Source organism: Zootoca vivipara, chromosome 15 (genome assembly GCF_965207765.1).
Source record: "Zootoca vivipara chromosome 15, rZooViv2.hap1.1, whole genome shotgun sequence".
Taxonomy (NCBI): domain Eukaryota; kingdom Metazoa; phylum Chordata; class Lepidosauria; order Squamata; family Lacertidae; genus Zootoca; species Zootoca vivipara.
Window position 1 is genome coordinate 34,997,652 of NC_142598.1, and position 16,234 is coordinate 35,013,885.

The window sequence follows — 16,234 nt, forward strand, 5'->3', positions numbered from 1 at the left end:
TGTGTACCACCATGCATTTAAAAAAAATAATGATCATTCAAAAAAATAATGATCTGTCAATTTATTATCCTCCTCTAACACCACTGCAGGACAGAGAATGGCAGTCTTCACTTCTCAGGCACATCTACTGCTAATCCAAATTATTTCCACGACAGGAAGACTAGTAATCTTAAAAAGACTTGGTTGAAATCCCGTTCAGCGCTAGGCACAAATAAAAACCAATAGGAACTACAGTCTGCGTTGATACTAAAGGATTGGGAACCTGCATTGCCCAAGCCACAGAAAAGAACTGGGTGTGCACTAAAAACCTACAGAAACTTACACCAGCCTCCCATTCCTCTCTCACCATTTATATTCTGCGTACCTTTTCCTGCAAAGTACTTGCCACAATACTTTCAACTGACTGTACAATGTGAATTTCTACTTGGCCAGTAAGCATTCTATTGATGGAACCAAATCATTCTGGTTCCAGTGGTATTCTTGAAGCTTTCATAGTAACAAAATATAGAAGAATGTTATTTGAGATTACCTGTTCTGCCAGCGTCTCACTCTCTTTATGCTTCCCTCTTGAGCACTGAATACCACCATTTCCGGATATAACAATGGTTGCAAAACTCTCTTCCCCCGAAAGCTCTCTACCGGGCTCCTTCACTTCAAACACTTCTGAATAAAAGGCAGACTGGAGGGTCTCCAGATTTATGAGATATTTCAGTTTCAAGTTTCTGGCGGTTGCTTTGCACTGGCCAAACTGCTGAATAAATCTGCGGAACCTGTATCTGATCCTCTTTCGCGTCAGAATGTGATAATCCTGGATTTTTTCCCTGATGCATTTTGGCAAAAACATCTTGTAGCTGTGAACACAAAGACAACCAAGTGAGCGGCGAAATATCAAAGGGGGCTGGTGGTATTCTTCTACAGAAGATGCAAAAGCCTATCAGGTAAGTCCTAAATCCCAAAATCTTTTAACTTATGAGCAAGTGGGACAGAAAACCAGGAGGCAAATTCCGCTGGTGACATCGGGGTTTGCACCCTCAAACTTTCTCTCTGCAATGACCAGAACTAGGAACCACCAGGCTGTATAAAAGAGGAGATGTCACATCTGGTGAAATGGAGCACGCGGCAACTTGCTCGGATCTGCAAATGCCTTATCCAAGTTCAAACTCTTGCTGTGCCGTCAAGTTGACTGGATCACCGTGGGCCATCTCTCAGCCTAATCTTAAAATGGGGGAGGGGGGGAAGCCATGAACTGGAAACCAGTTCCTTGAAAAAGAGGTGGAGTAACAGGCAAAAATAATAATAATGGTTTGGATCCTAACTTCCGTTTTGTGCTTTCCTGCCTCCACCTCCCCTCCTCCACTTGCACAGCTGCAGAAGAAGAAGTAGTCGCAAAGAGAGTTACCTCATAGAATTGTAGATGCCTAATGGGGTTTGGTCCTTTTCTTTGGCCATCCTCATCATATCAAGAACAGCCATGCCAAGACATTCTTCTTGTGTTTCATGAGTAACAGGCATCTTCACCCAGCCATGGACAAAGTCTTCCCGCCACTGGAGGCAAAAAAAACCCGAAGGCACAGAAATTCTGATGAATTTTGCCTACTGCTCTTTTCATTTATTTTCATCGCAGCTTGAGTTGTCTTCTATTGAATCAACTCTGAACTTAATTTGAACAAAGAAATCAGCTCAGATCTCAAAGGGGAATCAACACTTTGGTGCTGGCTCTCAAGGCTGTTGTATTTTCATTTCACAGGATAATTGCATATTATTGTTATTATTCCTGTGAAATTATCCATATTGGGATGAAGACATTCATTTTCCAGCAGTAAAAACGCACAGAAGAGCCAAATAACATCCATACCCAAATAATACGTTGTCAAAATTTTACCTGAGCAAACAAATAAGACATGACAATGTCATCAAGGACAGGACTCTCTGCACCTCGGGAAACACCGTACCGAAATGCTCGCACATTGCTGTTACAATACCAGTGTGGGAAATAAAACCTGTTAAGAAGCAAAGACACGTCGTATCAGTGCTTTTGCAGCCAAGACCACACATGTTAGAAACATGTTGTTTAATGAAATTCAGGCTGCTTAAAGGGCAAGGGCTTTGAATACCTTCACACAAGTTCATATTGCCACTAAATTTAAATTATGTTTTCAAATAGTAAGTTTCGGTATTTATAGGGTAAATACTGCAACCATTGGGCCAACTGTTGTTTTTTTAAAACCCTCAAAGGCCAACAATTCACAGAACCAATATATGACCAGTGCTTCTTAAAGCCAAGCAAGAGCCTGACAAGGCCAGGTTAGTTTCCAGCGTGAAATGAGCCATCTTCACTGGAGTAGGTATTTAGCCAGCAAATAACCAAACATCAAAACTCATAGCCAATTTACTGGTCAAGTACCACCACTCATTCCCCCGCCCCGCCTCTTATGTTTCTATCTCACCTTTCTTCCATCTCAAAACCCAGAGTGATGTACAACCGCCCATTGAGACACCGACCAGACCCAGAACTACTTTAGCTTCAGCAGTGGCCTTTAGATAGTAGTGAATGGGGCAGTAGGGGGGGGCACTGCTTCCCTGGCTTCCCTCCAACCAAGTTGCTCCTGAATACCAGGATGGGGAGTGGGAGAGGCAAGGGAGCAGTGGTGCAAACGCATTGGCAGAGGCAATCTGGTGCTCCTGCTGGCGTATTTGCACTGCACTGACTTCTCTGCCTCCTCCCTCCCCCTCTTTATTCTGGTATGACTCTGAAGGAGTGAAGTCACAAAAGGAGCACAATTCCCTGGCATTGTCTGCAACTGCCTCTGGGACTTACATGTGCGTGATGCATTCATGCCTTACAACTGCTACTAAATAAATTTGCTAATTTTTAGAGCAGGCATAGGCAACCTCGGCCCTCCAGATGTTTTCAGACTACAACTCCCATCATCCCTAGCTAACAGGGCCAGTGGTCAGGGATGATGGGAATTGTAGTCCCAAAACATCTGGAGGGCCAAGGTTGCCTATGCCTGTTTTAGAGCCTTATCTTCTAGAGTTTGCAAAGTACTACGTCAGATCACAGGCAGGCAAATGCAGCTGGTTCTATGAAAGTCTGGATTCCTGGGCACTTGTGGCCTGCTCTACTGCGATGAGTAAAATTTGGGGCTGCTCATATGCCATATGCCATGGCTTCCTGTTCAGGGATTCTTGTAGTTCCAACACATTGTCAGAGCAGGGCAGCACAGAAAGGAGGGCTGGGCGATATGTGGTTTTCAACATCGTGATATCTCAGCAGCTAAATTTCTCGATCTACGGATATATCGTGATGCCTGAAATGTATCTCGGCTGCTGCTTCTTCCCCACCTTAAACAGCTGAGATACATCACCCAGCCCTACAGCTGAGTGAGCCCTCAAACTGCTCTGGCTCGTGTGAGCCCAGGGGCACACAGGGAAGGTGCACACAGGGAAGGTACTCACCAGAAACCTTCTCACGCTCCGTCCACCTGCCTGCCTCCACCTTCGCCCAATTGGGGGGCTGCCTCTTTCCGCTCAGTCAGTCAGTCTGTCACTCCAGGAGTGACCAACCAACAAGGAGGTAGTGGCAGCTCACCCACCTGGATGAAGCCGGAGGCAGTCAGGAGGATGGAGCCTGTGTAGGTTCAAGGCAAGCAACTTCTCAGGCTCTGTCTTCCTGCCTGCCTGCCTGTGCCTTTGCAGGCACATTTTGAGCTGGCAATACATTGTGGATGTATTGAGTCTGAAACAGGTACAGTGGTGCCTCGCAAGACGAATTTAATTCGTTCCGCGAGTCAATTCGTTTTTGCGAAAAATTCGTCTTGCAAATCGCGGTTTGCCATAGGAATGCACTGAATTCTTTTTTTGCCCATAGGAACGCATTAATTAAATTTCAAAGCATTCCTATGGGAAACCGTGATTCGCAAGACGAATTTTTCGCAAAACGAATTCGTCTTGCACAGGGGTGTCAAACTCAAATTCATCGTGGGCTGCTTCAGCAGTTTGGTCACCCTCAAAGGGCCGGTTGTGTCTGTAGGACTATGTGTCCACTCTTTATTATCATAAATTATTGTCACTGCATTCAATTATTACTGTTTTTTGTAATAATGTAAGCTCATTCCCGCCCCCACGCGGATCACATTCCTGCGTAGTGGCGCGTGTGTGGGAGGGGATGTAAACGAGGGAAATTTGAACAAAAGGTGGGGATCGACGGCTTCCGGGGGGGGGGGCTCAACTAAACCTTCGGCAGGAAGGAGAAAACCACTGCTGGGATTAAAAACCTGCAGATGGAAAGAGGGCTTCCCTCTCCCGCCCTGCGCACACCCAAACCCCGCTAGGCAGGATGCCACACGCTGCAACCCACCCCATGCTTTGGAGAGGGGCAGGAACATGCAGTGCAGTGCCAACTCCCTGCTTTGCTTTTGCATCCTCCCTCCTCAGCGCCAGAGTCCCTTCCCCTTGCGCTGAGGGAGGGCAGCGGATTTCCCAAGGAGGAAGGCGGCGGCAGCCCCAGCGGTCGTGCATCTTCGCCTCAGAGCTGCTCTTCCCCCCACCCGCGCTGTTGTCGTCTTCGCCGCCGCCTCTCCCTACCGGGACTGCAGGCAGAGGAGGCTTGAAAACCCCCCCAAAAAAATTCCCCTCCCACCTACTCAAACCGCGAGGCAACTCCATCTGGAGCCCTACATCACGAGGGGCTGAGAGGAGGCGGCGGCAGAGCGGGAAGAGAGCGGGAAGAGAAGGAACCTCCCTCCCAGCCGCCCCCCCGGGGAGCAGCTCCGCCAGAACTGAGAAGCCAAAGGGCGGCTCGGGGGTGGGGGGGCAGAGCAAAAGCCAGGCACCCTCCCGAGTGTCTATGAGGAGAAAACGGGGGAAGAGGGAAGAGAAACCCGGCTCCATCAAGAGAGCGGCTGTTGCGCTTCGCCTACTTCCCCCTCAGGCTCACTCCGCGTCCCTTTCGCCCGCTCGCTTGCCCACCTCCCGGATGCAGCCGAGGAGAGGAAGGGAAGCGGCGGGTGGCGGCTCCCCAGTGCCGCCTCACTCGCTCTCGGAGACAACAGCAAAGCCCGCCAAAAAAAAATCCAGCGCTGCTCCGTCCCGGCACCAACTTTGCCGGCGGTGCCTGTAGGGCTTTCCTACCTCCTCGGCGGGCTTCCTCCTCCTCCTCCTGCATCTCACTTCCCCGTCTGGCCGCTGTGCCACCGCCTCCCTCAGCCTCATTCGAAATTGAAAGTCCCTGGCCAAGGCCATCAGCGCGGCTCCAGCGCCCCGGCCTCCGCCTGCAGCCCCGCCCCCGGTTTTGACCCTCGGCCAATCACAGGCTCCAGAACTACTGTTAGCGCCTACTGTCGGCGGCGGCTACGCGGGCCACATGACGAGGTCTGGCGGGCCGGATTAGGCCCCCGGGCCTTGTGTTTGACACCCGTGGTCTTGCAAGTCACCATCAGATCGCAAGACACATTCGTCTTGCGAAAAATTCGTCTTGCAGGGCATTCGTCTTGCGAGGTACCACTGTACCACGGTTTGAACATCAAACACCAGTTTCAGACAATTTATCAAAATATCGCTCAAGAATATCGCTTTAGCATACTCAGGAATCAAAAGTTTTGTGTCTCTTTTGTAGTAAACGTATACTTTCTTGTGCATCATGCAATCTCCATTTTAGGAAGCATGGCTTAGTTGGGAGAGGAGAAGGAAGAAGCAGCTCTTTCGAGACAATTGTCAGGCATGGTAAATACGCTTCTGAACAAAGCCTGTATCTATGTATTTTATGGACTCTGGCAAGTTTCCCGAAACTCCTACCCTCATCATTGGCTGACATGATGACATAAAGGAACAGGCAGTTTGGCCTCCCCAGAAACATTATGGCAAAATGGTTTTAAAATCTCCTTTATGTTTGTGATGGCAAGTCACACTGTGGCACACTGATCCTTAAGATGGGGGCTACTCAATGGGAATTTTTCTAGACTACAGAAGTACACGCACTGATCCGCAGGTGTTTTACATTCTGGAAATATATGCAAAATGGTTATATGACTAGAGCGATGGGAATGCCTTGGTTGCTAGGACACAGTTGAAATGCAGCCATTGTTCAGAAACAACTGCTTATTTCCAGAAACAAAATGCTGCAACCTGGAAATAACACTCACACCTACATGCTTAGAATTGTACAGTAATTGCATTACAATCCATTTATTTGAAGAAGAAACAGAAGAAGAGAACATTCCACTGAAATTATTTTTTATTTTTTATAAATGGGCCCATCAAATTAATTAAATAGCTCTGGGTTTAAATAAAATAGATAATCAAGTTTACTTCAAGGAGGAGTAAAAGTGGTCACCATGTGAGTCCGTCAGCTTTCAGGGGTCTGTCCCCGACTTCATGCGCATTTGCTTTAACCTCCATAAAACACACATGGAATAAAACTGACTGTAAAATGTATGGACAAAGAGCGTTATTCCTATTATGAACCCCTCTGATAATTAAATGGAAATTTTAAAAAGCCGTAGGAAATTAAACAATCATTTCAACCTACGCTATATTCCTTTAAGAGAAATCTGATCAAACAAAAACCATTTTGATTTAAACAAGTACAAGCTAAGATATTAACCTTATCCGGTAGAGAACAGTGAGACTGGCTGATCCCTCTACTTGGAAGGTGTGGTTCGGAGGATACCAGCATCTATCCGTCTGGTTCATTAGTGCAAACATGTTATGGTACACCGGCAAGATACCTAAGGAAAAGAAAGGACGAAGATGTTTTATTTGCGAGATCTGCTTCCTGCGTTGAAAAGGTGCTGCTGCTAAGCAGTTGTTTTACTTGCCACACCCGCAGGCGTTTAATACTTTCTTTTGGATTTTAGGTTATGAAGAGGTTGCCATGGGGAAAAGCTTATGAAAAGAAAACATTCAGATCACACTGAATTTGGTTCGGCTAAAGCAACAGACAACGCCAAAACAATAAATACCGGTAGTTATAACATTGCAGAAAGAGGGCTGAGGTAGGCCTGCTCATCCCTTAATGTGGTACCCATTCCAAGACATGCTTCAGTAAACAGAACATCTGCTTTTGAAATACTTGTAACAGCTCCAACACCCAACTAGAACAATTCTTTGCTTGTTTTTGTTTGTTTAAGGTATTTTATACCACTATTAGGATGGATCTTGCAGAGAGGTTTACAAAAGGTTATTTATATCCTGTTTTTCTTTTTCTTGATTTTGTTTATTTATTTATACCTTTCAAGTTTATACATTTCACTAGTTTTATGCATCTCACTAATTTTACATTCATTTTGACATTTCAAAACTTGACTTCCACCCCCCTCTTTCTGCGGTTCCTTAAATTTGTTTTCAATATCTTCTGCGCATCCAAATTAACTTGAACATTTGCACATTTATTCATCTTCTTTAAATATATATATATCCTGTTTTTCAGTATACAATCATACCAAGGCAGGATCCTTACAAGAGGCATTAAAGTAAGTTAAAAAAAAAAACCATAGCAAACAATAGCAAGCGTTTCCCAAACTTGCATCTCCAGCTGGTGGGTTTTTTTCTACTACAACGCCCATCATCCCTGACCACTGGTCCTGATAGCTAGGGATGATGGGCTTTGTAGTCCAAAAACAGCTGGAGATCCAAGTTTGGGGAAAGCCTATCAACATACAACCCAGTTCAGTTTTACTCACCTGGTTACAGTCGTGTGCATTGTGGAAAGGAGGTTGTGAGTGCACACAGGAAGAGCAAAGTGTGAAGTAGCCTAGGGTTACCAGACACCCCAGTTTCCAGGGGACAGTCCCCAGATTTGCGAATATGTCCCCAGACAAATTCCATCCCCGGAATGTCCCCGGATTTCATCTAATGTCCCCGGGAAACGCAGCAGCGGCTGTCTCAGCAGCCCGGAGCAGTTGGCTCTGGCTGGCTTCAGGAGCTGCTCGGAAGTCCCCATAGGATGGTGGTGCAGGGGCTCAAAGATGCAGCTTCTGGGCTGCCTCCACCTTCCCTGACCCCAGCAACTAAGCTGCGAAGGGAGGCTTCATGCTGCCTATCGGAGCAGCCTCCCAACTCCTACTTGCGTGCAAGCAGGAGCGGGGCGGGGATCTCTCAGCTGCGAAGGGAGGCTTCAGGCTGCCTATCAGAGCTTGCGTGCAAGCAGGAGGGGGCAGGGATCTCTCAGTTAGGCAACAGGAAGCCTCCCTTCCCAGCTGAGGGATCCCCACCCCGTCTTGCTTGCATGCAAGTAGGAATGGGATTGGGGCTGCTCCGATGGGAAGGGAGGCATCGCGCTGCCCGAGCCCCACTGCCGCTCCCGGCCCTCCTTCTCCGCCTTCTATGCCTGACCCACCGCGCACCGTTTCCCCACCACCACCAAAGAACCAACAACTCAGGGGCAGCCCAGGCTCATGGAGAAAGGAGATAGAAGCCTCAGAGGAAGGGGAAATGTGGTGGTTGAGATCATGGCGGCGGCTGGCCCTCTGCCACTGCCATTGCTGCAGCATCAATGTCCTGAACATGTAGTATTTATTTATTTAAAGTGTCCCCGGATTCATTGAAAAAACCCTGGTAACCTTAAACTAGCTCCATGACAAAGCGAGACCAGTCAAATCAGCCAATGGTGCTCAGAGAGGAGAAAGGTTGCTTTTAAGCACCAGTGCTCTGCGGACTGGCTCAGGCAACGTGATGAGAGACAACAGCACTTTTGTGTAACTTCTGTCTCCTTGTGTTTTGAAGACTATGGCTCTAGATCAGGGGTCAGCAAACTTTTTCAGCAGGGGGCCGGTCCACTGTCCCTCAGACCTTGTGGGGGGCCGGACTATATTTTTTGGGGGGAAATGAACAAATTCCTATGCCCCACAAATAACCCAGAGACATATTTTAAATAAAAGGACACATTCTACTCATGTAAAAACATGCTGATTCCCAGACCATCTTGAAATTGAAGTTTACTGCATGCACTGCCTTGAAAGAAAATGTTTTGAATATGATGTATAGATGGTATTTTAACACCAGTAAAATTAGCTAAGATGTATAGGATGAGTAGTAAAACTTGCTGGAAATGTAAAGAGAAGGATGGTGAATTTTATCATATGTGGTGGGCATGCGATAAAATTAAAAGTTTTTGGGAAATGCTATACAACGAACTGAAAAAGATTTTTAAATATACTTTCCCAAAAAACCTGAAGCCTTTTTATTAGGACTTATAGGACACGAGATTGTGAAAGAGGACCAAGTATTATTTATGTACACGACAACCACGGCTAGAACTTTATTAGCCCAAAAATGGAAGACTCAGGAGTTACCGACGATTGAAGAGTGGCAGACAAAAATGATGGATTATGCGGAATTAGCAAGACTGACTAGCAGGATCCGAAACCAGGGAGAGTCAAAGTTCCAAAAGGAATGGAGTAAATTTGTGGACTATATGGAGAAGAACTGTAGAAGTTTAAAAACACTCGCAGGATTGAAATAAATCCTACGAATTGACTTTAGATAGAGGAATAAAGAAACTGTAAGACAGGAATGGACAAAAAAACCGACTGGGGGGAGGGAGGGAAGTCAAAGCTCGGCAGAGCAAAGAGAATTGTAACAATTGAGAAGATGTTTAACAGAAAAATGTTGTGTTTATGTTGTGTTTGTCTTGTTTTGTTATTTGTGAGATGTGTTTAATTGGAAAATTTAATAAAATGCTTTTTTAAAAAAAAGATTCCCAGACCATCCGCGGGCCAGATTTAGAAGGTATTTGGGCCGCATCCGGCCCCCGAGCCTTAGTTTGGGACTCCTGCTCTGAATGGATTAATATATACAAGGTTGAAGACATGGCTAAGAAAAGATACACAACAGAAGATGGGAGAATGTCACCGTGAGAACTCTGCTTGACCTTGCCTGGGGAAAGAGCAGCTCTTCTTAGGGTAGAAACCCCCAGATATGCTCCACCAAAGCAAAGCAAAACATTCAACAGCTTCTGTTTGTATAGAACCAGTCTTCACATATTGCAGCAATCACTTGCTAAGCAAAAGGTGACTCATTTGTGAGTCACTTTGGACATCAATTTGGCAGAACAGCATTCAAGCATAACGAGAGAGAGATGAAGCTTTAATGAAGCACCTCTCTCGGTGCCAACGGAACGGCAGAATGAGCCGACATTTGTCTGGACTGGAGTTTGGCAGCTGGTGGTTTCAAATATATGGAAAGTCCCAGCTTTAAAGCAACGTGAGATTGGTTAGCTTAACAGCTTTCCATTTGAAACAAAAAGCTTATTTGCCTTCTCTAAAAACACCCGAGAACAATGGCCAAGGAACAATTCAGCCTTAACCAGCAATTCATATTTATTATTTGCAGAAATATGTTGAAATTTCATGTTGTAATAAGCAAGCTGGACTCTTTACAAACCTGATGAAGAAATAATGATTCAGGATGAACGTTTGATGTAATTTCCTGTCATTTTTACAAAGCAGCCTACATCTATTTGTATAGAAGAGTGTAAAATACAGGTATTTGGGGCTATGGATTATGTGGGAAAGGCTGGTGTCACACCGGGGATTTTCCATAACCAACACAAAAAGGTGCATTTATCCTTTCCTCATACACCTTTGTTGCACTCCCATGAACTCCAGCCGTTCCGCAGTCATTTCAAAATGTAAGTACTGTAGATAATGAATAATCATAAAAACTAATGCACTTCAGAAAGACTAAAAGCACCAGAATGGAAGGGAACTAATGCAATACTCTGATCCTCACTGTTTATCCCAGTCCCTACACTTCTGCCATGACATACGGGTGGCGCTGTGATCCAAACTGGTTGGGCTTGCCGACCAGAAGATCAGCTGTTCGATTCCCCGCAACGGAATGAGCTCCCGTTGCTCTGTCCCAGCTCCTGCCAACCTAGCAGTTTGAAAGCACGCCAGTGCAAGTAGATAAATAGGTACCGCTGCGGCAGGAAGGTAAACGGCGTTTCTGTGCGCTCTGGTTCCCGTCACGCTGTTCCGTTGCTCCAGAAGCTCCTGGATACACGAGCCAAAGAGGTATGGGGACTTGCCCAGCTCACTAAGTTGAACGAGCCCCCCCCCCATTCTGGCTCCCACAAGCAGCAGCTATATGGGGACAAGGGCGGGCAGGCTCCTGCCGGCCCCTGAGACTGCCGTGCCCTCAGAGGAGCAGTTTAAACAAGCTGGCCCCCACTTCAGTTTGCAGGAGGCTTGATCAGCTGAGAAACCCATAAACTGCCCATCTCACAGCTGATAAAGGCAACTTGAGCTGGCCCTACATCTTGGCTTCCTGGCCACCAGCTGTGGGCCAGCTCAAAAAGTTTGAAACCGGTATCACAGTTTGAACATCATACCGGTTTCAGACAATTAATCGTAACATCGCCCAGCTCTACTCTGCAGTGCCTCCTAAAACAACCTGGCTTAATTTTTTCGAAGGGCCACCGTTATGCATTCTGGAAGGGCGTTGTTCACTAAACTGCACCATCATTTGCTAAATACTCTACCTAATCTCGATTAAAGCACTAGTTTTCCTTGCATACGAAGGTGAGCAATAGGGAGCACGGCAATCTTACTTCGCAGAGATTTCAAGAGGAACCAAATGTGTCTGCAACTTGAGCTTTCCGTGAGCAAGAACAAAAACCACTTAAAAAAAAAAAGCAGAAGGGGTTTAGGTGATTTACCCTTTTGGCATCAGGTGTTAACCCAGATAGGAAGGTTAGCGACAGAAAAGCAAGATTTTCTAGCTCTGGCAATTACTGTGGAAAACTGTAAGTGAAACTTTCTGGCTGTGGGAAAAGATGGCAAGAATGCTAGAGGTCACAGACACATCTTAATCCCCTGTCTGACTCAGCTGTCATCCCAGATGGATAATCTTAGCACCAGAATGCATTTCTGCTCTGTGGACTGATAGCCAAATCTAAAACCTTCTAAGTGCAGTACAGATTTTGGGCTGGTTGTTTACATACACACCCATTGCATACAGTTGAAAATTGGGTGTTATTAGTATTGCAAGCATTTTTCAAATAATCATTTTTATTAAACCTTACAAATTATTACATAACTCCAATCATGTGTATCATTTTTTTTGGGTTGCACATTTTCTTCTTGACTTCCTGTCCCTCCTTTCCCTGATGTTTTCCCCTCTTAGCAGCTGCATTAAAACACATCTACAGTCGTACCTTGTTTCTCAAATGGAATCCGTTTTGGAAGTCCGTTCTACTTCCGAAAATGTTCGAAAACCAAGGCACAGCTTCCAATTGGCTGTAGGAACTTCCTGCACTCAATCAGAACCCGTGGAAGCCTCGTCAGGTGTTCGGCTTCTCAAAAAAGTTCACAAACTGGAACACTCACTTCCAGGTTTGCAGCGTTTGGGAGCCAAAACGTTTGAGTAACAAGGCATTCGAAAACTAAGGTACGACTGTATTGTATAGAACCAGTCTTCACATATCACATAGGCCATTCTCTACATTCTTCTGTTGCTCACATCTCAAATCCTGAAAATACTGAATTTACAGTTCCATCCATAAATACTTCCATATTGCTGTCATTTCACAGGCTGGGTTGTTACTTACAGTAGCTTAACAAGTTCTAAATAAATTTCAGGGATGATTGTCTTACATTATGTTCAGCTATCATGGTTGCCAGCACACACAGAAATTGCAGAGGTGTGGAAAAAAAGCTGCAGCTCTGCCCAAAATTTGCCTTTTGTTGCAGTTTTCTGCCAGTTTAAATTCAGACAAGGTGCTGCATTCTGCTTTTGACACGTTGCTGCTATGTGTACTGAGCTGAACCTGCTCGTCACAAAGCCAAAATGTAGGGGAAGATAGATTGATCCTATTTATTATTACACTGATGAAGGATTTTCTTTACAGAGAGATGACTAGGGCTGGGCAATATATCAATATATTGTCCAAAACCAGTCTGAATAATAATAATAATAGTTTTGCCTGGACACTGAGGTCCAGCACCGGTGGCCTTCTGGCGGTTCCCTCATTGCGAGAAGCCAAGTTGCAGGGAACTAGGCAGAGGGCCTTCTCGGTAGTGGCGCCTGCCCTGTGGAATGCCCTCCCATCAGATGTCAAAGAGAAAAACAACTACCAGACTTTTAGAAGACATCTGAAGGCAGCCCTGTTTAGGGAGGCTTTTAATGTTTAATAGATTACTGTGTTTTATTTTTCTGTTGGAAACCCAGCCAGATGGGCGGGGTATAAATCATTATTATTATTATTAATACCCCATTCTGGGTTTCCCCAGTCACTCTTGAAGTCGGTATTGTGATATCGGTTTCATAATTTCTGACCTGCCAATATACTGTGAATCATGGTGTGGGTGTGTGTCTGTCCTATGCAAAAATCACAATGTGAGAAAAAACTGTTAAGCCAGCCAAGGCTTCTCTTGATTCCTGCAGCCCTATTAAGTCTCCCAGCTCAGCTCTCCCCTGCCTCTTGCACATAGCTCCATCCTTATTCCAGACATTGCGATCTATTGGCATATCACAATGTTTAGTTGGTGGTATATCATGATGTTGAAAACCAAATATCGCCAAGTCCCACATGTTCACCTCTTCCATCCTTATTTCAGACATCATGATATATCGATATATATTGCAATGTTCAGCTGGCGATGTTGAAAACCAAATATCGCCCAGCCCTAGAGACTGCTGCTTACTGGGCCTCAATCACTCCCCTGCCTCCAACAGTATTGTTTTTCTTGTTATTATTAGGATTCCTACTGCATTTATGGGACCCAGGTGGCGCTGTGGTTAAACCACTGAGCCTAGGGCTTGCTGATCAGAAGGTTGGCGGTTCGAATCCCTGTGACGGGGCGAGCTCCCGTTGCTTGGTCCCAGCTCCTGCCAATCTAGCAGTTCGAAAGCACGTCAAAATGCAAGTAGATAAATAGGGACCGCTACAGCGGGAAGGTAAACGGCGTTTCCATGTGCTGCTCTGGTTTGCCAGAAGCGGCTTTGTCATGCTGGCCACATGACCTGGAAGCTATACGCCGGCTCCCTCGGCCAATAATGCGAGATGAGCGCGCAACCCCAGAGTCGGTCAAGACTGGACCTAATTGTCAGGGGTCCCTTTACCTTTACCTTACTGCATTTATATCTCACCTTTTCCCAAAGGAGCTTAATGTGACATAAGTGGTTCTCCTCCCCTTCAATTTTATCCTAACAACAACCCCGTGGGCCAGGTTAAGCTGAGAGACTGCGACCGGCCCAAGATCACCCAAGATGCTTCATGGTTGAGTAAGGATTTGAACCCTCGTCATCCCGGTCCATCATTCTTAACCACTAAACAACACTGGCATATTATTTTTATGCTACCCATTCAGTTCAGCTAGGGAGAACATTTGCTGCTTAGGTATTTTAATAATTTAAGTTGCTTTCAGTTGTACATTTATGTAACTGAGCTAATTTATTTCCAGTGCTGCATATTCCAGAACAGGAGACTCACGCATGTATGCGAGTGTAATAAATAGCTTTAGACCAGGAATGAAAAAAGCTTCTACTTTGGTTGAGAGGTCCTGGGCATATTTATCTTGGGGGTATTTAACTTGCAAGTGGTTCTTTTTCGCTGTTGGAATGCTCTAGCTGAGCTCAACGGAGGGGACAGCAGTGCAGAACCTGTACTTTATGTACAGAGACAGACAAAAGCCTCCTTGTATTTCAAGCCAACATGTCAGAATGCTGAGCAGCGTTTCAGATCCTTGCTTGTGCCTGTGTGAAATTTCATGGCTAGTGAGGGCAATACACTGAGATCGGGTTTGGCCCTCTTTGCAAAATAATGAGGGCTTTAGAATTTATCTCCTAAGTAACCATGTAATGGACTTGTGTCTCCTTTGGGTGTTTAGTAGTTAAATATAAATCATGGTAAATCTGCTATCCTCGTGTGTTGGCATCTTAGCCGCTGGAGAACAGTTCCTGTAACATCCATTAAAGGTCAATCAATCAATCAATCAATCAATCTCAAACCTTTATGGGCATATAGACAACATTCCCAAAGGTTCAGTACAAGAAAACCATTCATCTAACAATTACAAAACTGTTGTATAACATTCTGCTTGTTGCAGAAACCTGGCTACTATCTCCATGCTATCCCCATCCTGGGTCAACATTAGGAAGGCGAGTTTACATTCATCTAAATGCCACTCTCTGCTAATAACCAACTGATTAATGAACTTAAGATGGAATTCTCTGATACGAGGGGCAGTGCAAAAGAACACTGCACGACCGATTCTATACAGCTCTGTCCACAGGGCCATGGTCTCTCTGCAAGTGGTATTTTCTGGAATCTCCCCTGTAGTATTGTCGATGGCAGCACATTCAGTCTCACTAGTGTGTATTACCTGCTTTGATTCGGGTTGGTCAGGTGGTAGAAATAAGTCGCCATTGGCGGTCTGTACTGCACCACCCCCAAACCTGCACAGACACTATCCTGATTTGGCTACTAATTTCTTGAAATTCGTTGTCTAACCATCCACGTTTAATTGTCTCAAAAGTGTTTGATGATCTTATTTATATAAGACGCAGGGTGCACGAAAAGTACTTACCAACGTGCCAATCTACCACATTTGGATTTTGCAGCCAACCCCGGTTTCCTCCAACCCATGTGTCAGGGGGTCTCCCTACAGGGAGCCTCCCCCAGTCATCCTAACCAGCACTTCGCCCAGCGATAGCGTCAGCAGCGGGTCAGGAGCGAGAGAGGAGGACTGGAGCGGTATGGAGGGAGGGCTCTGAGATGTTGCTGAGCCCTTGCACCGACACCGATGGCCAGTAGAGGAAGGAAGGCGGAGTCACAGCAACGTCCCAGCCAACAGAGGGGAGATGGGACGCAGCCCCTTCCAGCGCCTGATTTGAGGTGCACGCCCAGACGTAGGGTGAAGGGGAGGCGTTTTGAGGTCCCCAAGCTCTTATGTTGGACCAGAAACCGGAAGACGGTATTGCCGGATTCTGGGAGCAACTAGGCAATCATGTTTTCTGATGTCTCTGCACTGCAAATAGTATGCACAATAAAGCTCTTAAAGACAGAGCGGACTGGAGCGTCTTTACTCGGGAGTAGCCGCAACAATCCCCTGACACCATGGATTGCTCAAACTCGCCCTGTATTGCCAATCACTTCTTAGTGGTAAAAGTAGAAGGCCCTCCGTTAGCACATTGCCTTTGATGGTAAGGAACCACACTTGCAGATCGCGGGGTGGGGGGAATGGACTGTGGTTTTCTGCCATGATTGATTGTATGCTGTGTGATATAATAA

The 16,234-nt window shown here is 45.8% G+C and overlaps 1 protein-coding gene across 2 annotated transcripts in view; it reads right to left on the reverse strand.

Moving 5' to 3' along the window:
- JAK2 (Janus kinase 2) overlaps positions 1–16,234 on the reverse strand; it is a 92,154-nt gene that overhangs the window by 37,972 nt on the left and 37,948 nt on the right. For both annotated transcript variants that reach the window (XM_060268854.2, XM_060268857.2), the window contains 4 exons: positions 6,605–6,728; positions 1,883–2,000; positions 1,400–1,545; positions 530–851 (listed from right to left, as the gene is read on the reverse strand). In XM_060268854.2, coding sequence (XP_060124837.2) covers positions 530–851; positions 1,400–1,545; positions 1,883–2,000; positions 6,605–6,728 — 710 coding nt within the window. The remainder of the gene's footprint in view (positions 1–529; positions 852–1,399; positions 1,546–1,882; positions 2,001–6,604; positions 6,729–16,234) is intronic.